General features: G+C 44.8%; 1 protein-coding gene across 1 annotated transcript in view; it reads left to right on the top strand.

Annotated features, from left to right (window-relative positions):
* LOC119855753 (PH and SEC7 domain-containing protein 3-like) overlaps nucleotides 1-26,914 on the top strand; it is a 147,546-nt gene that overhangs the window by 93,998 nt on the left and 26,634 nt on the right. The window contains 1 exon segment of the mRNA XM_038402407.2: nucleotides 870-959. Within this exon segment, the coding sequence (XP_038258335.1) occupies nucleotides 870-959 (90 nt within the window).

The raw sequence follows: 26,914 nt of genomic DNA, 5'->3' as shown, positions 1-26,914 counted from the left end.
CACTTTGTAGTGAGTGATTCAGTGTCTTCCCACGTGCCCGGATGGATAGACAAGTTCTCCCATAGTTCACTGGAAAAGAATCATAAAGTGGCTCAGCTTATTGCAGTGCTAAGAATCATGGGATATACCCCCAGAAGTTTTACTGACACTCACCAGGGAGCGCAGCACCAGTGAGGACACTGACTTGGGTGGGCCTTTGCAGTCTGGCTGTTCATAGCCAGGCTAGGCTAACTTTGGTGCTCCGACCCTGCTGCTGATCACCCAAGTGCAAGTGAGACTATAAACCAAAAAAGGCCCTTTGGATTGGAAATGCCAGTGCAGCCCCAACCTCAGGGAGTCACCGAAAGTTAGGGTTAGAAATATCGGGTTTAAATCAGAGCTTTATTTTCCAGTTCTAGTTTTGGTTTCTTAGCCTGGTGGAAGAAGTTCTTCCCAGCTTCCGGACAACAGTTTTGGCAACATGGCTCCAGCTTTCTCTGAAGTCAGACCTTAAAGTTCTATGAACATAACCCCTCTCTTTGATAATGCTTGGAGATCTGTGGATGAAAAGCACCGTGCAAGTGCTAGGAAGCACCACCACCACCTCCGTCCTCGTTATGATGTTTATGTACTACTTAACATCCATTGTTTGAATGGGGGCCTGGGTTATTAACACACACTTCTTGTGCGTTTTCCCGCTGGGTCATGCAGACATGCTTGCACCGATGTCTGTATAATTCTGGGAATGCTTCTCTGCATGGCCTGCCTTGGGCTCAAACTACAGCAAGGAGAAGCTATCCTTCCAGATGTGGTTTTCTTAGGTCTAATTGTTGGATAACAGCACCAATCTAATTGTATGTTTCTGTAATTTATCTTTTGGTGACTTCTAGAACATTGGGAAAAAGATGACCTGCCAAGAATTCATTGCCAACCTTCAGGGGATGAATGAAAGCAAAGATTTCCCCAGGGGGCTGCTGAAGGTAAGGGATGAATTTAACAGCTGGTTTTAAAATAAGAGATTTGGTTTTGCCTTCACTGACTGATTCCTGAGTCACAGTTAAAATAGACCATGCAGTTTATTGAATTCCCATTTGTCCTTCACGATGGTGAATGGGCTTTTCTCTGCTCCCAAAGCACAGAAAAAATTTCACTCCTGCAAAGTCAATTAGTAGTCCCAATGAAGATGCTTGCAGTGCATAAAGGTAAGTCTATGCATTAGTCTCTGCAGGTTTGGAGCCAGAGTTTTTAATAAAAGGAAACAAAGGTGTGACACAATCTATGAGTGCTTTGTAATGATAAGAGCAGGCACAAAGCCAGCCAGTTATTGCAACTGCATATTTAAGATGGACCCCTGAATTGTGTATTATATAAGTTTTATATAGAGCTTGGGAAGAGGCTCATAGTGGTTTTCACATCAAAATGGGAGAGATAATTTCAGATTAGAATGCATTGTACTGCTTTTCTTCAGGATTTGTTTGTATAACTTTTGCGAGTCTTTAAATGTGAATAACTGCAGAGAGCCTGAGCTGGCCACATCTTATTTTAGTAGCAATAATAGTGGAAAATATTTCTTTTCTTTGTCTGGGTATTGGCATGAAACATCAGGCTGTTTGAAGGGAGATAAGAATTTACACTAGAGTTCATGAATTGTTCACTAATGGGAAAATGTGAAAAGAAAAGGAGTACTTGTGGCACCTTAGAGACTAACAAATTTTGAAAATGTGAAATATTGTTGCACCTGGCGCCTGACCCAAAATCTGCTGAAGTCAGTGGAAAGATTCCCGTTGTCTTCAATGGGGTTTGGTTCAGGCCCCTAATGAAATGCAAGACGCAGTGTATAGTTCAGGGTCGTTTTTTAATTTTTGTGGTTTCTCCGGTTGCTCTTGGCTCCTCCTGGGCTCTGTTTCCTAAATTTAAGCCCCTATTTGGAAAAAATAAAAATCTTGACCTGGTTGGTTAATAACCGAAGTGTCACTGAAAGGACGCTCCCAGGCAAACTCATGTCTACCGTTGCCTTGGAGAGGTGTAGTGGGATTACTTGGCAGAGTAATTGAAGGCTCTTACTGACTAGCTAGATCTCCAGTACTGTCTTTAAATAGCCCGTTTAGTGTACGAAAGGAAGATTTCCATTGGGTTTACCTGCTGTTTATTTTTCCGCTGTTGGAAGAATAATGATCATAATCCTGGCACATGCTATTAAGGACCTTTAGCACTGACTGTAAAGCTATCCTAAATGGGTAGCTATAAACCTGGGGTAGCTGGCTCTGTGCCAGCCCAGACCATCCCAGCATAGGGAGTGGGATGGGGCTTGGAGGGGTTGTTTCGGGGGCTAAAGAGGGTATGGCAGGAATGCAGTACTCTCCAGCAGTCCCTGCCCTTGTTCTGGTTCCTGGCAGATGCTCTCATTTGTGTGGGAGGCTGATTTGACCCCCGTCCGGCCCCAGTATCAGAGGGGGAGGAGACAGAAACGTGACTTTTAGAGCCACAGTTGACTGTCCCCTGACTCTGCTGAGATGTGCTCTGGCACAACTGAGGGTTTGCCTCTCATTGTTTTTCTTAATAAATCTGAATGTACCGAAAAGCTGTAGCCTTGTTTTTCAATAGCTCTTACTGGCAGTCTGCAGCTGATATCCTAGTAGCTGATACAGGCTTTATGTTTAGCAATACAAATCAGGTGCATAGGCCTTTATTCAGCAAGGTGCTTCAGCAAAATGCTTTTAATTTAACTGTTCCATTAGCAACTCTGTGAATGAAAGCAAATTCAGTGTCTGACTCAGAACCCCTAAAAACGATGCCTCTCTAGCATCCTTGCTCTTGCCTTTGCAATTCCAGTTAGATCTATGCAGAGTCCACAAGGTGGCATGAAGTCACAGCTGAAAATGTAACAGCGAACAAAAGTTTGAGAATACCAGATGCCCACCTCTCATCAGTACATCCGGGGTCAGGGAGAGAACTGCATCTCTGCGAGTCACAGTTCTTTCTCCATTCTCCTCTCGCTGGCAAGCTAGGCATTTGCCATTACATGAAGCTGGGCTTAAAGGAATATTTTCCAAGTTTAGTGGATGCAGGGAAAGTTAATTTTTTTTTTTTTTTGGTAGGCTTGTGGCTAAGCGGCAGTTCTGCAGAAAAGGACCTGGGGATTACAGTGGACGAGAAGCTGGATATGAGTCAGCAGTGAGCTCTTGTTGCCAAAAAGGCCAACGGCATATTGGGCTGTATTAGTAGGATCATTGCCAGCAGATCGAGGGAAGTGATTATTTCCCTCCATTTGGCACTGGTGAGGCCACACCTGGAGTATTGTGTCCAGTTTTGGTCCCCCCACTACACAAGGGATGTGGACAAATTGGAGAGAGTCCAGCGGAAGGCAATGGAAAGGATCAGGGGGCTACGGCACATGACTTACAAGAGGCTCAAGGAACTGGGGTTATTTACTGCAGAAGAGAAGAGTGAGGGGGGACTTGATAGCAGCCTTCAACTACCTGAAGGGGGGATTCCAAAGAGGATGGAGCTCGGCTGTTCTCAGTGGTGGCAGATGACAGAACAAGGAGCAATGGTCTCAAGTTGCAGTGGGGGAGTCTAGACTGGATACTAGGAAACACTATTTCACTACGAGGGTGGTGAAGCACTGGAATGGGTTACGTAGGGAGGTGGTGGAATCTCCATCCTTAGAGGTTTTTAAGTCCCGGCTTGACAAAACCCTGGCTGTGATGATTTAGTTGGGGTTGGTCCTGCTTTGAGCGGGGGTTGGACTAGATGACCTTCTGAGGTCTCTTCCAACCCTAATCTTCTATGATTCTAAGGGAAAAGAAAATAACTGAAAACCTCAGGAACCATCTAGCTCATTCTCCAGGAAGCTGGCCCTGACGTATGCCACATGTGGAGTCTGAATTGCCATGGCAAGGAAGACCCATATTTAGCTAAGAGCTGCAGATACTACTCTCTTGCATGGTATCTAAAACAACCAAAGATCAAGTAAAAATTAACTCTTGCCTCTAATTAACCTTCAGTGCCATTGAGAGCAGAATCTGGCTCAGTATGTTTATTTTGTATGGCTTTGAAATAGCAAAATTTTGGTTTGCCGACATCAAGCTTGCTGCTTCCTGTGAAGCAGAATGGTGAGATTGCTGGGAGCTAGGTAATACTCTCTTCATTATCAGCTTCAGAAGATCTCTGATGTGAGATCCGATTCCCCCTCTCCCCCAAGAGAGGTCTCTCTGTTTTACTAAGGTTTCTTGTACAATACCAACACTTGGATATACAGCACAGAGCTTTATAGTTAGGCTGCAGAGTCTTTGATACTACTTCAGGAGCTGAGATTTTATTCTTGCTGGAATTTGAAATGAGAAAGCCAGATGCGATCTTCAGCACCTTGTGTCTTCCTGCAGATCTGCTCATTAACACTGAATAGAGCTTTACTCTGATATCTCAGTCTGTGATCCATTTCACCCCAACTCCACCCTCCATCAACGCTGAGGTTAGTTTTTTCTAATGTTGAAAACCGTAGAGGCAAAGAAGCACAAGTAACTGAGATTAAAAGCTTGGTTTCCCTGAGATTTGATTGCAGTATTTATCCAATCAGTACTTTACCAGGCAGGGAGAGATGTTTGGCTTGCTTTTCATTCCACCCTAGCTGCAGTAAAACTGTCTGTCACACATCCCATGCAGCTGCCATCAGTTATTATAATGTATAGTATAAATGGAGATATTGGACCTGAGCCTTGTTTACACTAAGGCCCCTCTATGGTACTCTGGCAGTACAGAGGCCTCGAAGTGGGTGCCAGTTGTTACGACACTCACTCAGAGGCCTCTCCATGTCGTCAGACTGGTGTAAAGGGTCTTGGGATAAATGAGAATCAGGCCCCCAGGCTGTGATTCTCCCCTCCCTTGCACAGGTGTAAATCAGGAAGAACTTCATTGACATCCATGGTGTTAACTGGTGTAAGAGAGGGAGAATCAGGCCTGTAAAATCCAGGCCGAGTTAGATTTTTGGGTGAAATGTTTCAAAGGCACTGAAGCTTTTTTAAAAATCCCACCCTTTGATTCTGATCTTACATATGCCAGCCACACCAGGGATTTTGTATCATATCATCCTGTGATCAGACAAGTTGACCCTGACTTCATGGTAGTGTTTCATTTTCAACCCATTGAAATAGTACATTTTTCTAGTAAAAATTCCTTGATCCTTGGAAGTCTAATAAAACCCTACAAGGAATATGAAATGTCAGTGATGCCTGTATCTATATAGCCTTATGTAGTTGTGTTGCTCACTCCTAAAGCAAATCTGGAATCACACAGCTACATAAATTTACAACTGGGGACCAGCGGCAGATTTACAATCAATGGAAGAACACTGTGTTTGTTATTGAGCTCTGAGCCAAGGTGATCCCTGCTTATAGGGCCCAAGGCAGTACTTGGTTTTCTTTGGACTCAGAGTTATTGGTATCGTGTCTCTAGAGAACCAAGATCGTTTGTTGTGAGTTACTCCCTTGGATTGATGATGGAGGAAGCTGGCAAGAGACAAGGTTTTATTCCATAGGTACAACTGTCTGTCTCATGTGAGTCCTGAAGCTGGCTGGTCCCCTGCAGGCTGGCTGTGGCTGCCCCATTTCCCCATAACACATGAAATGGAAATGGGCCGGTTGTGTAATTGCTACATGCTTGCTGTGTTGATGGAAAGTGTTTGCTATTCACAGAGCTGACGGGAGGTTAGAGAGCTGTGCACTAGGGTAACTGTACCAAAGGGAGAAGAGACAGGAGTACAGTGTACGATAATACAGACTAGCTGGTTATAACTCTTGTCAGGAAATGTCTGATGGGAGTAGGATTCAAATCCAGCTTGAAGATTTGGACATTTAAGGCCCAATTTTTTCAAAGCCATTTTGAGCGCCAGCTCATCTCCTGTAGAGGCACCTAAATGAAGTGGCCACATTTTTAAGTGGGAGCTACTAGGTGCTGAGCTCTTGAAAATCTGGCCCTTAGTTTCTGAAATCATATTAATACTTGGTCTGATTCCTGGGCTGCACAATTTCCTATGGAAGCTGTGAGGCAGTGTGTCTCATTTTGCTATCAGTTTCTTGCACTTAATTAAGGTTTTTTGGGTGAAATGTTTCTCTCTTGCCTTTCTGTCTAGCAAGGGTTTTTTTTCCCCCCTTAGACTCTCCAAAGCAAACACTTGATTAGAAAAGGATTCCTGGCATCCTGTTTGTTCCAGTCCAGTCATTTCAGATGTCTGATGGAGAAAAGGGGCGAGTTTAAAGTAGCTTAGTTGTTCCTCTCTTATTTACCTGGAGGAAATCATACTGATCACGCTGCTGTGTGCACATGAATTACTTTCCTTTGTATCCTCTGCGCTCCCTTTCATTTGTGTACAGCATGGGTTCTGCACTAAGGGGTCATAACCCCCTGCTGCTGCAAAATGGAAAGGGGGGGCCAACTACTTCACAGCTAGATGAGAAGGGAGTCTGGGGGAAGTGTCAGCAGGGAAAGGCTGAAGACCACTGGTTGACAGCCTTAATTCCTACAGTGCTTTTATTGGTTTAGTATCGCAAATGAGGACAGCAAAAAGATAGACAGCAAAAAAATATAGAATTCTATTCAGTATGGATCAAGAATTTAGAGAACATTTCACCAAAACAACTCAAAACAAAACACCCCCCCACCAAAAAAAAAAGGGGGGGGGAGGCATTTGCAGTCTGTTTAGTTTTTACCCCAGAAGGGACAACATTTACAGGTTGTTTTCTGTAGCCCATTGTAATACATTTAAATATGAAAAAACACTTGTCCAAAAACCATTCAGGTTGCTAAGAGGTAATAATGCCAACCTGAAAAACACAAAGCCCAGAAAATGCAGAATAAAACCATCTGCTTACATGCACACATCATCCTACACAGACATGTACTGCCTATTTTCCTAACAAATTAACACTGCTCAACCCCAGTCACCAAGGTCACATGCATACCACCGTAATTCTGCCCACTGTTTGCTGCCAGTACTCCTGTGGGATTAATCTTTCTTTCCTGTAGCTAGTGGTTTTGAGTGTTGTGGATTACAACTTGTTAGGTACCTTAGCCAGTTAAAGCAAACTTGTTTGTTTATCATGCACAACTGTGAACTATAATATGTTGCAGATAGTTGTTATAATTAGCATGTATTGCTAATTAGCTTCTCTAATCAGTGAGATTCTGATACCCTTACATTGAATAGTGCCTTACTCTATGAATAGCCTTATTGGAATACAGATGTGAGAAGGGGCATCGGAATCTGTCCCTCAGAAGTATATTAGCATGATAAGTGTTGTGGTGGTGTTAAGGTAGATGATTGGTAGATAATGAAAAATCCCTACCATACTTTATTTCCAGATTCCAGGATTTGAGTCAAACCACGTAAGCAGAAAAATCTAATATCTGTATTCTTCTCTAAAGGCAGATAAGCCCTAGTGTTTTGTCTGGGAAATCAACACAAGCTAGCAGCCAAAGTCTAATTCTGTACGCCAGCTTTGTGCCTCTGAATAGAGGAAGATAAAGCTTTTTGAACAGTGACCAACAGCTCAAGAGACAAAAGCTTTAATAGTTGTTTAGAAATACATATTCTCCTCTTATATGCTTCAGGGGTTGCCCAGTGAACAGAGCATTGGGCTGGGAGTTGGAAGACATGAGTTGTGTTCCTGATTGTGCCGCTGATGTATTGAGTGACCTTCGCCTCTCGTGCTGCTCTTGCTCTTTAGCTATTGGCGCTGTAAATTCTTTGTGGAAGAAACTCTCTCTCTCCCTACACGATTATAGAGCAGCTAGCACAACGGGGCTCGAATCTTTGTGCGGACCTCTAGAGGGCAGGAAATGAGGGAGAGTCAGCTCAGAGTCTCCAATGTTAGCAGAACCAACTATGTAGTTCAGTACCGATTTCTGGGTTTTGTTTTCATCCAAGAATCAAAGTCTCATTAATGTATTGTCTGCGGATGGATCATTTAAAAATGGACAATTCCAGGTGGGAACAATCAGTTTCTTCATCCTGCTAAATAATAAAAGCTGTCAGTTACAGTCTGACTTGTTAACTGAAATGTTTAGCAGTTCTAGAAGATGAACATGTAAATTCTGAGCTTTCCATCTAGCCCTCTAAATTGTCCAGATTGTCAGCTCAGAAAACACATACAGTACTATTCAGCAATGGCTGTCCCTTTAAAATCAGAAGCCTTGAATCCGTCTGAGTTGGGAAATCTCTAATACAATGTCACACATACATTTTGGTCCTTGTGACATATTACTCCCACCTCCACGTGGGCAGAAAACAAATTCTGAAAAACATTCTTTGATCTTCCACCCACTGATCTGCTAGAAATTTAAGTTCTGTACTGCAACTCGGGGAAAGGGGGAGTAGAAATATAATTTATACCATATTTTTAAAAAATGCAGTTTCCACTGGTTTTGGAATTACTGCTGTATAAATCCCCTGTGCTCCTGCATTCTGTTAGTCATCACACTTTGAGAATGACATTGGGCTACTCTCCGTGACCTATTTTAAACTATTTTCCTTTCAAACAAGAACATTGGGTTGCAACTTGAATGTTGATGTTTTTGTTTTATGCCTGATGTTAAATAGAGCACTTAGTTTTCTTTCAAAGTCGTATTACTTGATGATGAAGTATGTAAGGCGTTAATAAGATATTAGTAAACGTTAAGGATATGTCTACCCTGCGCTGTAAGCCCAGGTCTGTGGGATCTGGGCTTGTAGACTCGGTGTTTCCAAGCCTGCACTCGAGCGTCCACGCTGCGTCACAACCCTGTGTTGACAGTTGCTGAACCCAGGTCTCAAAGCTGCGCTTGCATGTCCATACTGCACTATGCTGACCTTCTGACTTGAGCGTGCGGCTTGAACAGAGTCCATACTGCAAAATGGCAGGCTCTGGCTCTGACCCACCCTAAAATAGGGTCCTAGGACCTAGGTCATGAGTGCTGGCTGACCTGAGTCAAACTGATCAGTGTGTGGATGGAAGTGGGTCTTGGGCTCAAGCTGAGTCAGAGCTCGGGCTTCGTGTACAGTACAGACATACCCTAAGGGGCTGGTTCTGGCCTCACGGGCATGTCGGAGCTGCAGCGGCTGGGGCAGAGTTCTCCTGGCAACATAGACCTGACTTCATTGCCCCTGTGCTAGTCCCTTCCACAGGCCCAGGCCCCGGGGGCATGCTGGAGGTCGGAGCATGTCAGGGGGCTGTGTCCATAGCAAGGAGCTCCATGGGGAGTCCGGGCAGCCTGCAGGCAGCCTTGGGGAGGTTGCTGTAAAGCAGCTTCTAATTTAAACCACAGGCCAGCTTTGCCCCTTGGTCTTTGCCTTCTGTGCTGTATCTCTTGGGAGGCATCACACCAGATGCAACACAGGACACCCATGTAAAGCCCCTGCCTTTGTTAAAGTAGCCGTCATTTCATGGGTTGCGCTCAGCTGTATGAATCAGAGGATGGCATGAACGTTCGTACGGACAGTTCTGAGAGAAGGCCATGTGAAGAGCGTCTCATCTGGGCCATTTCGGCTTCAGCACTGTTGGGAGTGCTTATTGCAGGTGCAGAGTCATGTCAATGAACTAGCCAGAGATTTTTTTTCTGTGTTTATGCATATGTGCAATTCAGCAGTTGCTTCTGAAACCAGCCCTTCTGTACCCTCAGTTGTGATGTCTAAGTGTTTACTAGATGGGTTTTTTTTTTAATGGATGTATTTAATGGTACATCTTCTTTTGCAACATTAACTTAATGACTTTTTTTTTATTAAATAATATGTTGATAATTTTTAAATGGAAGTCTCAATTAATGTATAACTCTGTTTGTCTTTGTGAGCCGAGGACGTAATTAGAATATAGTTATTAAAACAAGTAATATAATAACAGGACCTGATTCCCTTGCAGTTTTTCCCTGTTTTGGTATAAATAAAAAATAGTATGGTCTACAATATTGTTTTACTGTGGGCTGAGGGGAGGGTCTGGCTGGGGAGTGAAGTTTCCTCATTCTCCTGCTATATTTCTAGCAGTTGTAAAGGGAATGTTCAGAGTGATTTTTGCAGTATTTGTGTGGTATCTGTGAAATCCCAAATGTTGCAAAGGCGTTTTTCATTATCATAGCAGTCTCCCTGGTTAGTAATGTGACACTTTATTTCAGCAGTGGCTTATTTTGGTTTAAGATGGAGTTTCTCCCTCTCCCACTTCTTCCCCCATCCCCACCCCCTGCAAAAAAGAAAATGAAAGGATGCGGCCTGATTCTGATCTCACACCAATACTGTGTTGGTGTTATTCTGCTGACTTAAATAGATTTACTGATGTAAAGCATTGGGTGAGATCAGAATCAGCTCCATGGACATATGGGACTCTTCATTGTGTTTAGACACATAATACATACATGTACATAGTACATTTTACCTCGGAAGAACACAGTAGGCTTGATCCTCCTGTGTGGAAGTCAATGGAAGTTTTGCTCTAGACTTCCATGGGGGCAAGATCAGACCCAGCGTTTCGGTAAATGTTTGGTTTTGTATAGTGTATTGCGGTCAACAGAGGATAGATGGCTAGCATGAAGACAGCATAGCTAGATAACATCAGAAAGCTACATGAATATCCATCATCCTCCCACCATGCATGAAACATGCTGTTATCCTATTACAGCATCTCCTCATTTTTGCCTTTACCTGACTACTTGTGCGTGTAGAAGACAAAAGTGATTGTGGTCAGGTATCCGGGACTGCTGTATACACGGTCGATTGAGACATTAAGATTTAATTCAGGTTGTCAAACTCTGACTGGTCAACAGACCTCAGAAATCATTATATTAAATATCCCTGTAAGACCAGCTCCCCAAAGACAGTGATTGCTGATCACCTTTTGGTGGCTGTGTTTAAGAAGATATATATTGTATATGCTTTGTTCATGCAACAGAACCCATTTGTATTGTCTGTTTGGATTGTGGGTTTTTTTTGTTTGTTTTGTTTTTTTTAAACAGAGGGAAATCTTCCTCTGGCGAATACACAGATTCACGTAATATTGTTGTCTTTCCTGCGTCCTAATAACTATGCTCCACAAATATGTCATTTGGTCTCAGGAGTGGGTTGGGATTTTTTTAAATGAATGTTTATTTTTTGTCACTAGGATCAGGCTTGAGTGGTACTAATGGATTCTTGTCTCTTTGTTTGTAGATAGTAAAGCTCTTCTTCCAATTCAGTAGTGGGAGTTACTTTGGGCAAGTCTACACGCTAACATGAAGTTGACTTAAGTTATGTCTACATACATCCACCACACTAAATAAATTGGTTTGGCATGTCCACACTAGTGCCTTCTGTTGGGGTGCACGCCTTCACCAGGAACACTTGCACTGATTTAACTGTCAGTGTGGGGCCTTGTGGGGTGCTGACAGCCAGAGCCCCGTCACGGCTCCAGGTATCAGCTGCTTTACATCGACCTAACTCTGTCATGTAGACCAGGCCTTTGATTGTGCTCCCCAAAGCCCATATTGGATTTCTCTTCCAATATCACAATGTACATCTTTCGCATTCATATCACCATCTAATATTTTGAACTAAAATAAATTCCATTAATTGAATCTCTCAAAGTGTCCAGACAAATACTCTCTAATTTCTTCCTGCTGCTGTTTATTATTTACGCAGCAGTAGCATCTGGCAGCACCAATCAGGAATCAGGGCCCAGATGGCAGGGAGATGATACTCTCTTCCCCTAGGAGCTCACAATCTAGGAGGTGATGAAACTCTGCAGATTGGAGCAAGAGGAGAAGGTAACAGTAAAGGTAGCAAATCACTGTACAATAAGCCAGGAGCTCAGTTTGCCCCCTGCCTAGGCTTTGCAGCATGCTGGAGTTCTGTAGGCATCATGGCAGAGGACTTAGGGAAGAATTTAAGAGGTAGCAAGGTGGTGACTTTGTGGAGTTTTTTTCACTTAAATCAAATTATTTAGACCAAAATTTTTAAAAGTCACGTCCCCCCACCCAATTTTGGGTGCTCAACTAGAGATGGTGAGGGCCTGATTTTTAGAGGTGCTGATTGATAGCTTCCAGAAATAGGATCAGATCCTTTGTGTAGTTCCACTGACCCCAGAGAAGCACTGCTGATTTTATATTTTCTTGAAGTATCTTTTTATTGACCCAAGTTCCATTTTTCTGACCTGCTTGGAGCAGTTCTAGGGTAAGTTCAGTATGGTTTCTTGCTGCATCACACGCATGGGATCTTCCATGATGGAGACTTTTCTGCAATCAATCCATGATGGAGTTCAGATGACAATAAATTTGCAAGCATAAATCAATAATCGAATGCATATTTTAATCCCTAAATTACAAGGCTGTTGCTAATGGTGGTGGTGTGGGGGGAAGGCCATTGTCCGCATGGCCCGATACAATGGGTATACCTGTCGAGATTCAAGAGGGGTGATTCTAAGGAAAGCTACATGCTCTTCCTGCTGTGAGCGAGGGGATGCAGAATACAATGGATGTGACATGATTTACTCACTTCTCAGGGACAGGCCAGCAAATAGAAGAGATCCCTTTCAGAAAGGAAAGTGTGTTTATGACCAACTCCTAACTCTTCATGAAAAACGCAGGTGTGAACAAGTAAGAAGGGTTTAGAAATATCCCTGGTAGGCATGATTTCCACCTCTTCTAGCCAGTGCATGTGGGAGTTAACAGACATGTGGGTCAGGGTCCTGGGTCTGGGAGATGCTGAGAACTAGCAGAATGTATCTGCAGATGTAGCAGAAGCCTTCTGCTCCTGTCACTGCTGCCGCGCTGACGATACACGTTCTGTCTCTGGGAACCCGAGTGTCTGGGGGTGACACATGTGGATTGCGGTTCAGGTGCCTGTAAACAAGTGCGGGACGGGGGAGACTGCATCCGGTCCCAGTTTGTTTCCTGTAACAAATGTGTCTCTGCGCTAACTTACAGGAGCTAGCAGCACTTCCTGAGGCCAACGGGCACTGCAGTGCTCTGTCTACCCCACAGGCTTGCCCCCCGGCTGAGGGAGGGAGTCATAGAATCATAGAAGATTAGGGTTGGAAGAGACCTCAGGAGGTCATCTAGTCCAACCCTGGCACAAAGCAGGACCAACACCAACTAAATCATCCCAGCCAGGGTTTTGTCAAGCCAGGCCTTAAAAACCTCTAAGGATGGAGATTCCTCCACCTCCCTAGGCAACCCATTCCAGTGCTTTACCACCCTCCTAGTGAAACAGTGTTTCCTAATATCCAACCTAGACCCCACTGCAACTTGAGACCATTACTCCTTGTTCTGTCATCTGCCACCACTGAGAACAGCCGAGCTCCATCCTCTTTGGAACCCCCCCTTCAGGTAGTTGAAGGCTGCTATCAAATCCCCCCTCACTCTTCTCTTCTGCAGACTAAATAACCCCAGTTCCCTGAGCCTCTCCTCATAAATCATGTGCCCTAGTCCCCTAATCGTTTTCGTTGCCCTCTCTTCATTGCCTACAGAGTCGGGAGAGTGGCATGCAGCCAGCTAACCCGGCTCTCTACCACCTGAGGATTTTCTTGTCGCTGAGGGAATCTGTCTGGTGAGATTGTCTGGCCTGTGTTGTGCAGGAGGTCAGACTAGATGATTTAATAGTCCTGCTGACCCTTGGATGTTCTGGATCTCCAGCTGCCTGGTGAGAGCAGCTTGACAGCCGTCGTGTATATCACAGCAGTGCAAAGGCCATCGCGGAGGGCAGCAACGTGACTGGCACATGCTGGTAAGTTTTCACATTCAGCTCAGGGGCAGCTGATCACTGCATCCCAGACACCTGTGATTCACCTCGATTGGTATGGTACCAATCTCTCCTGGGTTCGGGGCTATGTTCCCATCATCCGCTATCTTCCCCGCTTGTACTGGCTGGCTATCTGCCCATCCTGTGTTAGCAGCTGCCACTACCTCTGTGCCTTGGATAGGAGAGAGCGGCTCGCCTCTGAGCTGGTTGCTATGGTTACATGCAATCTGCTATATTCTGGGTTTCCGGGAGCCAGAAATGATGGTGCTTTTCGCAGCGTTTTAGGTAACCAAGCTTCTCTCCCTTACTGGGAGCATCCACCCTTTCTGAAACTGTGCATGCTGATTGAATGACATTCGCTCCTGCATAGGGGCCATGTATCACTTAAGAGACCAGCATAGGAGCCATGTATCACTTAAGCCCCAAAGTGCGTTTTGAGTGGGCTTTAGGTGGTGCCTAGGGCTGGTGTGGGGCTGCAAATTGCCTTTGGTTTGTAACCTCCGTGGATGTGCTGGCAGGACAGGGTACAGGATATGGGCTGCATTCCTGTTTGGAATGCTTTTTGGAGTGTCTATTCCTTTGCGCATATTTGCACTGAAAAGGGGAAGCACATGGCCCTGAGCTTCTATTCCCAGTTCTGCAAATGATTGACTGAGTGACCTTGGACAATCATTTGCCCTCTCCTGCACCTCAGTTACCCCATCTTAAAATGGGCACGGCAGTGTCCCCTTCATGCCTCTTTGAGGGCACTTGGAGGTATCTGAATAACAATGCAGTTAGAGGTGCTAAGCATTGTTACTATTCATTAAGGGCAGACAGTGACGGGAGTGTCTTTATTTTTCTAACCCACTTTCCAGAGCCCCAGGATTCTTTTTGTAGTGTCCTGGAATTCATCATCATTTTTCACTTGCAAGGGCCAGTGTCTGACAGGTACTGAAGGCTTTTATATGTGGTGTCTTTATTTTACTGGAGACATTAATGAAGGAGGCATGACATCACAAAAATAAAAGGGTTGCTCTCTGAATTGAGATGAATTGCCTTGCTTGGCCTGTTGCCATTGTTCCAGTATCCGGGCTATGTATCTTTGTGTTTGTGTCTGTGTTAGGTGTGTCCTGGGGAGGGGGAGTGATGCTGAAGAAGGGAGGGGAGCAGGGGTGGAGTTGTCTCTCTTTCAGGGCCAGTGGACGTGAGCAATGCCTGGAACAATCAGCTGGCTCAACCGTGTAGTTGAAGATGCTGGAGCAAACAGCCTGGTGCATTTTAAGCAACACTGATCGCTCCAGCCTGGGTTCCACAGACATCCTACAGATTTGTCTCCAGCTTTACTACACTGCACTGGTCTGGGGTGGGCCATTGTTCTTCTCTCCTCACCCTCGGAAATGATTGAGGTTAATAGTGTGCAGAGCACCAGCAAGGTCCGAGTAAGAGCCACAGGTTCTGTGAAATACTCCCGAGAAGACTCTCTCTGGCGACCGTCCCACCGTGTCAAAGTCTATGAAATCTCCAACTCCTCTGAGTTTTCTGCTAAAGAAAGCAAGGTAAAAAATAAATGCACAATATTTCTGTCTTCTGTGAATAGGGATAAGATGATAGAAAATCTTATACTGATGGTCTGGTGAGAAATGAAGACATTTCATATGGCTCTGGGTAATCTCTAGTGATCACAGGATTGCCGTGAAGCCAGGCAAGATCCATCAGTTTGAGAAGAGACTGAAGGCAAAGAGGGTTGGTGTTGCAGAGATCGGATTTTAGAGGGATGCCCTGTCTCGAAGCTTCATGCAACAGTAAACACTGAAAACTTGCTAGTTGGAATGCTAATTGGAGCTCTGCGCCTCGGCAAGCTGCCTGTATTTGCAAATTCTCTCTCTGGGATTCTTTTTTTTTTGGGAAATTATTTATACAGATTTCTTTAAAGTCCATTTTCCTTCCCACTTTAAATGGCTCTGCTTTTGTCTCTGAGAGAGTTAGATAAAAATATCATCTCACTTGCACTGCATGATTAAATATTACCCTGAAATATTTATTGGGAAGGCTCCACTGTACACTGGTAGGGATGTATGTATGGTTGTTTGCTTAACATGGATATAACCAGCTGCTCCGGGAGCTGGGTTTAGTGTGCTTTGAATCAGCAGAGCACTGTCACTGCTGTTTGTAGGCAAACACACACATTGTATGCAGGGTTGGCACCTGCCTCATTCCACCACTCTCTGTGTACCCATTCTCAGAAGTGCTGATCACCTCCAGTGGGAGTGGAGTACTCAGCATCAGCCCAACACCTCACAGCATCTGGCTGTGTGTGAGCAAGATGCTTTAAATGGTGAACAAATTTCCCTCTACCTTCCCTTCCACCACACACACATTATAACACAGGATAGAATGCTAGTAGCTGCTCACTAGGGAGTGTAAAAACAAGATAAGGTTGGAGTGGTTTTAAAGAACATGTAAAGGTGTCTAGCCATGATTTGTTTCAGAGTAGCAGCCGTGTTAGTCTGTATTCGCAAAAAGAAAAGGAGTACTTGTGGCACCTTAGAGACTAACAAATTTATTAGACCATAAGCTTTCGTGAGCTGCATCTGATGAAAGTGAGCTGTAGCTCATGAAAGCTTATGCTCTAATAAATTTGTTAGTCTCTAAAGTGCCACATGTAGCCATGATTTGTGTGTGTGCATGTGCTCGTGTATCATGTTTACACCCACACACACACTTTCATTGTGCTGGAGACCTATTGTGTCTGTCTGTTCCAAATCCCACATACATCAGTGCAGAAGTTACATTCCAGCAGACTCTTCTGAAGGAATGTCACGATGAAAACATCCCTTCTCTCCGCGGACATCCTTTGCTTTGTCCGGGTTATGCACTCGTAGTTTATAGTACGCACGATGTGCAGTGAAGACCTAACGCTCTTAGCCATGGAGCAGTGCAAACTTTTTCAAAGGTTTTACTTTACAGTTTCAGTAAACTTGCTTTTGAGAAGGACTTTTATTCAAAATAAGTAACACAACATGGCCATTGTTGTTTCAGTGAAATTTTGTTTCAGCTGGTACAATGTCACAGAATCATAGAAATGTAGGACTTGAAGGGACCTCACGAGGTCAGATAGTTCATTCCCCCCAGTGAGGCAGGATTAAGTATATGTCGGCTGTCCCTGGCAGCTGTTTCTCTTACTTTCCTGTTTCCCACTCTGACAAGCTACCGAGTAAGGGATAGATCTTCAAGCACTTCATGCCCCTGATTTTACAAACATTCTGTATGTAATTAACTGTAGGCATGTGAATGATTCCACTGAAATCACTGGGACGATTCATTTTCATAACGCTGCTCCATGCACATGCGGAGGGAAGTCTTGTGGTATGCTGGGTGGGTCACTGGACTGGGAATCAGGAGACGTGCTTTGTATTCCTGTCTCTTCCACTGACCTGCTGTGTGACCTTGAGCAAGTCTCTTCACCCTTTGTGCCTCAGTTTCCCCTCCCTTCCCTTTGTTCTCCTGTCTGTTTAGATTGTAGGCTCTCAGGGTAGGGCCCATCTCTTACTATGTGTATGAACAGCTCCTAGCACAGCGGGCCTTTGATTTCAGTTGGTGCCTGTAGGTATTACTGTAATATAAATAATAATCACAATGTTTGGAATTCCTGTTGAAGCTAATAGAATTCTGCCTCCGCAGTGCTTGCCTCTGATGGCTGAAATGGAAAACATACTGTTTGATTTTTCTCTAGACTATTCAGCTCCACTTCCCAGTTTGTTGATGCATTTTTATTTTTACCGTATTACTTTTTGCTCAAAATTGATCTGTATTTCTCTATTCTCATTAGTATTTATATGGCATTCAAAAGTGTATTGGGTGCTTTACAGACATGTAGGAAGACCTGCGTTGGCCCACAGAAGCTTACAGTCAAAACAGGAGAGACAGAGCCAAGCAAAACAGAGCAGAAAGACGCATGCACTATAAAAAATTTTCTTTTATCTTTTCCTATTATTGTCTTTTTAGCTGGTGACTGTTTGCCTTTTCAGAGGAGGCAGCACCGTCTAGCGCTTGGCTCACCGTATTGGGACCCGATGTTCTGTTCCTGGCTCTGCTACTGACCTGCTATGTGAAGTTGGGCAAATCACGTCACCTCTCTCTGCTTGTTTCCCCTCCCACCTTTAGTCTGGCCAGTCAGTGTCTTTTGTTAGCTCTCTGGGGTAAAGACAGTCTCACTATCGACTTGATTCACATTTACATGAAAGCCCCGTGAAGGCCTTTCTGTGCTGCCAGTGCAGTGTAAATGTAATTGTTCAAGAGGTGTAAAGAGGCCCTAGGGGAAGTGAAAATCAGGTCGTGTTTGTACAGTGGCTAGCACAATAGGATCCTAGTCCTGGTTGTGTATAAATTCTCTTTTTGTGTTCAGCTTGAGCCTATAGCCTGTTCCCCTGTAGCTATGTTCCCTTCTCCACCTACACCTGCTTGCATTCCTGGTACATCGCACATTCTGGAATAAAAAACCCAAGGGCATGTCACGTGACTGCCACAGTCGACACCGGGCTGGAACATGTTTCTAGTCCATTGGCTCGGGGAGTGGGGTCTGGTCTGTTAGTCCCTCCAGCAACAAACTCCTTCTGTGGTACCTGGCACTTGCACACCCTTTCAGGACCTTCAAGGACTTAGTAAAGGGGACTAGAATCATAGAATATCAGGGTTGGAAGGGACCACAGGAGGTCATCTAGTCCAACCCCCTGCTCAAAGCAGGCCCAATCCCCAATTTTCACCCCAGATCCCTAAATGGCTCCCTCAAGGACTGAACTCACAACCCTGGGTTTAGCAGGCCAATGCTCAAACCACTGAGCTATCCCTCCCCTAGCATTAGCCTTATTTTATAGCTAGAAGAAGTGAGTGGAGAGACGTCATGTGATCATGTGGCACAGAGGGAACAGAACCCAGCTGTCCTGACTCACATTCATTTACTGCCAAACAACAACTGAGATGCACACATCCCTTGGGCTTAGCATTAGCTACTGAACTATGGACCTGGCTAACTGCATCTACAGCTTTCAAAGCTGCTAGCCAGCAGGTTGGCATGTGTAGATGGCGCAGCAGGTTAACGTTTCTTGGTCACCTCTGGAGACTTGGGTTCAAATGTGGGTCACGTGAAATGCATCTGCTGCTCTTAAAACCTGCTGCGTGATCTAGCCTGGCTGACAGCTTTTTCTCCAGACAGACATACCTAGGTACAACAGTCCATCAGCGAGCTGCAAAAAGCTTAACCCTGCTCCGGTAAAATGCCCAAACTAGATTTCTGAAATATGCTCTGCCAGTGCTGTCGTATTCTGGAGCACGTCTCTAATCTGTCCTCACTGGGTTCTGTGCAGCTAGCCAAGCAGCTTTGTCCGCAGTCATGCAATAGGCTCCCTTTAACTATAATGTTGATGAAAAGCTCAGGCAAGTGCAGGACAGAGCCTTCTAGCTAGCCTGATGTGTCCAGATTACAGAGTACAGGTACCCTGTGCAGCATTTCACCCTCTGCTCTCGGGAGTGTGGCTAGCCTTCCATCTCCACTTCCTGCTGCTGGTGTGGATGGCACAGGCTTTTATTCGAAGGACAATGTTTTTTAAAATAGGAGGCTCCCTCAAAAATGTTCTGCGTCGGTTAGTGATACTCTCAAAATTCCCCTCCCCCAAAACCCTTATCAACCCCCTATTCTTTCCCTCCACCATCGCAAAACCATCCATCCTTCCCGCACATTTCCCCCTTTTAGCTCCATCATTCCTTCCAGCGCTCACCAGTCTCCTCCAGCTGGTATGGGGTGGGCATCGGAGAATGGATTTCCCCAGGCTAGTGGGGGTGGGGAGCAGGTCTCCTCTTGTTGGGTGAGTGGACAGGGCTGCAGGTTGGCTTGTTTGCACCACCTGGGGTGCGGCGGGAGGGTCATTGGCAAGGCAATAAGCAGGCTGCAGTAGCCACAGGACTTCCACACCATGCATCATCTGTGGTGTGGCCCCTCTCTTCTTGAACATTGCTGGAATGTCTGATGACGACTGTGAGGGCTACTTGGTGCATCTCCCAGGTGCACCTGGAAGCTGGAGGAGAGGCAGGGGAACACGCCAGGTGGGAATTCCCTTTGCAATAGCTGCTGAGATCATGGAAGCACGGGGTGTGTGCATGCAGGCTAGCAAACATTGCCCAGCAGAGCCAGCCCTTAGCACTCTGTTCCCTTCAGTCCTGGCAATCAGTTCCTATTGGCCAGCCTGGACAAGGGATAGCATCATCTACTTACTTCTTAAAGAAAGTCCATATTCTCCTTTAGCAGGCCTCATGGCTGGCTTTTTAAAGAAGGGGCTCATGCAGTGTTCCCCTGCAGCTCATCAGCACGGTGAACCCTGCTGCCCTGGCTTTCATCTGCACGGGAAGGTTTTGCATTACCTCACTTTATTAGTTAAATGATTTACCTCTCAGCAATAACCAACTGGGATAATTAGTTGCATCTTCATCTCTGCATTCACACTCGGTTGTGCGTTCATTTTGTGTTAAGTGACTGTCTCGTAGGCTTGTCCAAGATTTGCAGATGTTGTAGACTTTGGAGTACATGGCTCTGGGGACTCAGTGACTCTTACACCTGAGAACTTGGGGGAAGGAGAGTTAATCATCCAATGGGTGGTAACTGATAGTTTAATGCATTCAGGAGTTTCGTGGTGGTTATCATAATAACGTGACTTAGCTCATTAAAATACAGTACATACTTTATATACAGGGAGGAGTTGTCAGTGGCTCTCGGTGTTCTGCTTCTGACTTCAATAGGAGCAAAATGAGGCCAATGCTGAGTGCCTTTGAAAATATTCAGACTCGTTTAGTTCCATTCCTCCAGGTGGGCTTCAGCTTTAAAGTGAGGTGGAGTAAAACATCCTTTCCTAGGTCTTGAAAGGTTTACCCGCCCACTCATCGGGGGAAGTTTTCCCTGGCAGTTAGGGAGGGGGGAAGAGGAGGAGGACTAAGCTACCAATTTCTGCAGAATTTAGGCTTCCAATTAAAAAGAAAAGAAAAGTTTCTTGCCAAAATAGGAACTAAATATAAACCAATAGCGCTACATTCCTGAACCTACACAGAGTCCACCTCAGTATGTCTGCAGCTGCATAAACTTTGTCAAATAATGGCCACGACATTAGCAGGGGGTTAGGGTTTCAGCAGGGTTCACAGCTGTTATCTGTATGCGCAGGCTGTTATGAAACTCTCAACTTCATGGGTGTTAACCTCAGATCTCAGGTTTCAGAGTAGCAGCCGTGTTAATCTGTATTCGCAAAAAGAAAAGGAGTACTTGTGGCACCTTAGAGACTAACAAATTTATTAGAGCATAAGCTTTCGTGAGCTACAGCTCACTTCATCGGATGCATTTGGTGGAAAGCATCCGATGAAGTGAGCTGTAGCTCACGAAAGCTTATGCTCTAATAAATTTGTTAGTCTCTAAGGTGCCACAAGTACTCCTTTCCTCAGATCTCAGTTGCTGCTCGGGAAAGCAGCAGAGACAGGGACACAGGAAACAGAGGTTCTGGGAGATGCAGAGCAATATTTGGTTGGGGTAGGAGAGGGACATGGGGAAAGAGTAGAATAGATGTGACCCTCTCCCTTTACAGAAGCCCCGAGGCTCTGGAGGGTGGAGAAGAAACAGAAAGCTCTTTCTGGATCACCTGCTAGAGCAGAAGGTGCAGGACAGGTACTAGCATGAGTCAAGTGCTGGAGCTCCTCAAAAGGATCCAGGGTCTAGTCCTCTGGCTTAACTGGGCTCTGGTAAATTTGCCAAGCCCTGCCCTTTCCTATCCTTGCAGATGAGTTGCTGTAATTTTGTCAGCTAAATGCATATGTGACAGAATACAAATGCTTTTGTTTTCAAATACCCTAATGATGATTTTTGAGAGCGCAAATTCAAGCTAATAAAAACCACCCTTATGTTTAGCAAACTGCCAGTAAGTATAATGTCACTGTTGTAATCTCTGATTGGTTACACCCCGATTTAGGATAGCATGTAAGCATGTGGTTAAGTCCCCTTGATTTTATCATGTTCTTTAAAAGAATAATGAGGAGTACTTGTGGTGTCACAAGGACTCCTCATTGTTTTTGCTGATACAGACTTACACGGCTACCTCTCTGAAACCTTTAAAAGAATAGGAGTACTTGTGGCACCTTAGAGACTAAAAATTTATTAGAGCATAAGCTTTTGTGAGCTACAGCTCACTTCATCACTTATGCTCTAATAAATTTATTAGTCTCTAAGGTGCCACAAGTACTCCTTTTCTTTTTGCGAATACAGACTAACACGGCTGCTACTCTGAAACCTTTAAAAGAATGTCGTTCTCTGAATCAGGGCCTTAGAGAGTAGCCATAAAATGGCAGTGCAGACCCTCAGGCTGTATGTGTTGATCTGCCACTGGCTTTCAATATTTGGTGGGGTTTTATGATGATAAGGAATCTCACAGGGCCTGATTCAGTAAGATAGTACATCTTAAACTGGGTTTACAGTTGCTTTGCGTCCCTGGACTGATGAGCAGCTGCATCAGAGAGTGAGAATGGGTTACACCCTGAGCTTCTGCTCAGTAACTGCTCCTTGCCCCAAGATGCGTAAATATATTGGCTACCTTTAAAAACTTGTTCGTTGCCTCAATATTCTCTAGTTATTCCGCATAGCAAGTGCAGTGAATACCTCAGATACCGAGGTCACATTGTGTAAGGCAGCATTGAAGCTGTTTAAGGATGACCCCTGTGACTAACGGAGATTGAAGGGACTCTGTCTAGGTACCTCGCTGTCCTATGTGAGCACCTCACATTCGTTAATGGATGTTTTGCCTCTCAGTAGCCCTGTGAGGAACACGAGGGATATGCCCATTGGCAGAGCACAGCGTAGGCCCGCTCAGGGTCATGCAACGGGTCTGTGGCCCAGCTGAGAATAGAAGCCTGCTCTCCTATGTCCTAGCCCAGTGCCCTGTCCACTGGAGAGGCTTTCCCATGGTCATACACGGGGGAGGGGGGGGTTGTTGTGATTTGTTTGTACTGGGCCCCGCACGATCTAGTGCATGTTGTCGCATGGGGAGCGTGAGCATCACCAAACCTCTGCTGTGCATTAGGGTGACTTGGGAGAAGGAGGGGGCACCTGCGCACTACTCTGCGGATGCAGGGAGCAGAGTCAGAAATTGACTGCTGCCCCTTTAAGCAGCGCTGCAGGTATTTGCATTGAAGTAGCACTTAGAGACACAACGAAGATTGGGACCATTGTGCTAGTCTCTGTACAAACCCTGAACGAGAGACCATCCTAGAGCTACCATTTAAATGGGAAAGGCAAACTGTACAGTGCCTGCCTTTGGAGTAACAGGCACAGAGTAGCGTTGTCAGTTGTGGTTGGATGTATTCCTGGAGATTTCATCACATGACAATCTTTAATTAAAGATGAACCTTTAATTCCTGGAGACTCCCGGACAATCCTGGAGGCTTGGCAACCATAGCACACAGAGGTGAAGCGTGTTGCCCAAGGTCCAAAACAGGTCAGTAGCAGAACTAGGAAAAGAACCCAGGTCTGCTGACGCCCAGCACAGCCCCCTACCCACTGGGAAACGTTGCCTCTCTTCCCCACTGCATACCTGCTAGGGCCATGGAGGCTGCAGAAGTTACTCCAGTGCTACATCTGTGCGCATCACAATCTTTAATGTATTTGTCTTCACAGCATGGCTGTGAGGCAGTGCTGTTATTCCTGTTTTACGGATGGGGAACTGAGGCACAGAAAGACTATGTAACTTTCCCAGGATGCTTGCGGTGGAGTGGGATTTGAACCCGAATCTCCAACAGCCCAAGCTAGAACTCTCACTACCAAACAATCCATCCTCTCTCTGGAATACCCTCTGTAGCGGTGAGAAGAGAAAGGGGCTAGAGATGAGTTCCTGTCCATTGTGTAAATAATAAAAGAATATCTATCTATTTATCTTGTGGAGAGAATATATTGTTTTTCTGGGGGTCTCTCTATTCCCCACACACCCATATGACTGGGTGTATGATGCCCACTACCCTGTTAAAGTAGAAATGTCAGGCCTTGTTCAGTAATAAGGGCTGAGTAATGCACATAATTAATGTCCGTCAGTGGAAGAGCTGAGACTAGAACCCATTGTCTCCTGCTGGTCCCAACCACAAGTACCTTCCTCTAGGTAAAATTAGTGAGGTAGTCGCTGCTGCCTTCCCCAGCTGGAGCTCTGGTTTTGTGCCCACTGTAGGAAGCCCTGTTGGGCTGGAGTGTGCCTGGTGCAGATGGATCTCCGGAGATCTTTAGCAGCAAACCTGTAATCAGTAATACTGAGTGTGTCCAAATAACCATTTTAACTCTTTTTTAACTGGATCAGATCTGGCTGGACTTTCAGAATGACAACAAAAGGCACCTCCTTGACTCCAGGACCATCCTTCTGCCAAATTTCCAATCCCTGCTACAAAGTCTGGGGGTGCTAGAGCTCTTAAAAAAAAACAACTGGCCAAAAAGTTAACATTGGCAAAACTATCTGTTTTTCCCTAACCTCATTCTTGGAAACAGCTGAACGGTTTTAACTGAAACTCCTTCCTTTTCATACCCTGTCTCCAGCAAGCCTGTGCTAGAGAGCAAACATGGAAATACCAGTCTGAACAACTGAAGTTTAGCAAAACTATAACAAACTGAAAACAGGGACTCATAATGGAGAGTATCACGCAACCCTAACTATAGGCATCTCTTCCAGCTCATGCTATACTGATAAAAGGAACCTGGATCTAATTCATTTATAACTGCACCTTGGGGTTAACCTGGTTCTCTTTCCCCTTCTCCCACCTATGTATGGTTAAACCCACTTATGATGTCTTGCCTTGAAATTAGGTAAATATTCCCCTTTCCCTAACCTCTGTCTAATTGTTTGTCCTTGGTTCATGAGCTCCGTGGAGCACTGGCCTTGGAAAGCTGTTAGCGTGCAGTGGGAACTACTGCAGATCAATAGTAATAGACTGTGTAAACAATTCAGAGCAGGGTCTGCATTATCTTACATGTGTGTCCAGCACCCACCACAATGGGGCCCTGGATGTCACTTGCGGGTTGTGTGCTCTGGTGTAACACAGATAATAATAGTACATGTGATGCTTCATTGTAACACTAGCCGTTGCTGTTTTAATCTAAGGAACGTAATTTCATGATCTTGCTTAAGAGATAAAATAAAGATACCGGGCCCTGTGCCACTCAGGCCTGGCCCTGCTCCCGCAGTATAGTAGTATGCCGGAGCATGTCGAGCAGGAAAGGCTGCCCACTTGCTAATCTGGGTTTGCAGAATGGCCATGAAGGCCTGCTGTAGTCACTTCACATTAGAGAGATCATGAAGCTAAATTATGCTCCACGAACAGGTGGCAGAAAGCCATCTATGCCTCACCCCTCTCGGGGGTACTGAATATAGCTCAGACACACCTCCGTATCTGGCCCAGTATGTGCCTCTACTAGCCTTTTCTTCCGTGATATTTGTCAAACTGTGGGTGCAAGGAATTATTTTGCACAATGGCTGGAAGGTGGTAGTAACTGCTGCACAGTTGTGTCTGGCACTGGAGGAGATTTGGATTGTAAGAGTGTCTTTGTTTGACCTGGTTGCAAGTGGTGGAATTAAAGGCCAGGGTTTTCCCAACTTTTGTATGAATAAGAGTGAAGTGTTAAGGCCCTGATCCTGCATTGGGAACCATGTGGGGCTCCATGGGACTTCTGAGGCTTGCCCGGGAGGCTCTTGTTGCAGGGTCAGGGCTGCCCAGTTGTTTGATGGGTAGATAAGATTGGATGAGACTTGATAGTCCTAGGGAGAGCTGGGCTACTTTTTTATAGAAACATTTTGGGAATTTGTGTCAATTTTGCCAAATTGTTTTGATGGCCAGAAAAATAATCCAAAATAATTGAATTGTTCCATTTCAACACTGCCAAAAGGAAACCTTGGAATTTTCAGATTGAAATGATGTTCTGTTTTGAAACAACTTTTAATCTTATTTTAAACATTTTAAAAAGCAGATTTTTTTTTCAATTTGCTTAAAATTTTGAAACATTTCATTTTTGGTTTGACCAAATTTTGTTTTGGTGGTTTTGGATTTGCCAGTGAACCAAAAAATCCACTATTCACACAGCTCTAATTGTGAGTTTTGTTTTGGGGCAGAGTTAAGGGTGCTGGTCAGTAGGAATTTATTGTTTGTTGGTGTGCGTACTTGAATTGGTTTCAAGGGTTCCACAGTTGCATACCTTGTAGCTGATGATTTCCATATTTGCTCAAAGGTGGTGTGTTGTATTTTGGTAACCATGTATATAATGGTCTGTTTTGTTTCAAGTTCTACTTCTTCTAGATGTTAACAGAGTTTTGTGGGGGGGGTGTTTAGGAATAAGCTGAAGTAAATTTACTTGTGTGTGTAAAGTACCCCCCAAGTGTGGGGTATATGCTCTGCTAGAACTTTGGGGCATTTCACGAACAAAAGTACAGGCATTGGCCACTTAAATTAAAGGAGTACTCCATTAGCTGTTAGCAGTATTAGGCTCTTATCCACTATATGGGTCAGCCATGTGAGAGAGACCTGATCAAACTCACTTAGCCAATGTGGTATGAACTGCCCTACTCGGAGGAAGCTCATTCCAACTATCTGATGTCCACAGGAGTTCAAATTCCCCGACAGGCCGCCACTTTGTAAAGACCTGTCACAACAGCCCATTGACACCAAAAGAATTGGGATTTTCAGTGCCAAAGACACTGGCCCTTAGTACTACAGCAATGTACAAGATATTTGCAGTTTATTTAATGCAAGTTACATTGCACATAGAAACCGAATATTTTATGGTGCTTCTGTGTATGCAGATATCTGATGGAGGTATAAAAGTGTGTTTCAGGCTCAGTGATTTTAATGTGTCTCACAGGTAAGCTATTCTGGTACAGATCTCCATAAAAGCCAGGGGTGAAATTGACTTAATTGAAGTCAATGGCAAAAGTCCCAGTGATTTCCATAGGGCCAGGGTTTGACCCCAGATGCATTCCTGTGGTCTTACAATGTCTTTTGCGTTTCAGTAGCTTGTGTGATATTTCAAAACTAAAATTTTGCACAAAAAATGTGTCTGATGTTTCTACCTCTGGAGAATTATTGAAATCTCAGACCCTATAGTCTAAAATTTTTGTCCGACCTTGATCAGTATTCTTGCTCCTGCTCAAGTCTAAGAGTTGCCATGCCTGG

Source organism: Dermochelys coriacea, chromosome 5, assembly GCF_009764565.3.
Source record: "Dermochelys coriacea isolate rDerCor1 chromosome 5, rDerCor1.pri.v4, whole genome shotgun sequence".
Lineage (NCBI taxonomy): Eukaryota > Metazoa > Chordata > Testudines > Dermochelyidae > Dermochelys > Dermochelys coriacea.
Note: the sequence above shows the minus strand (reverse complement) of the source record. Positions and strands in the feature narration are given on the sequence as shown.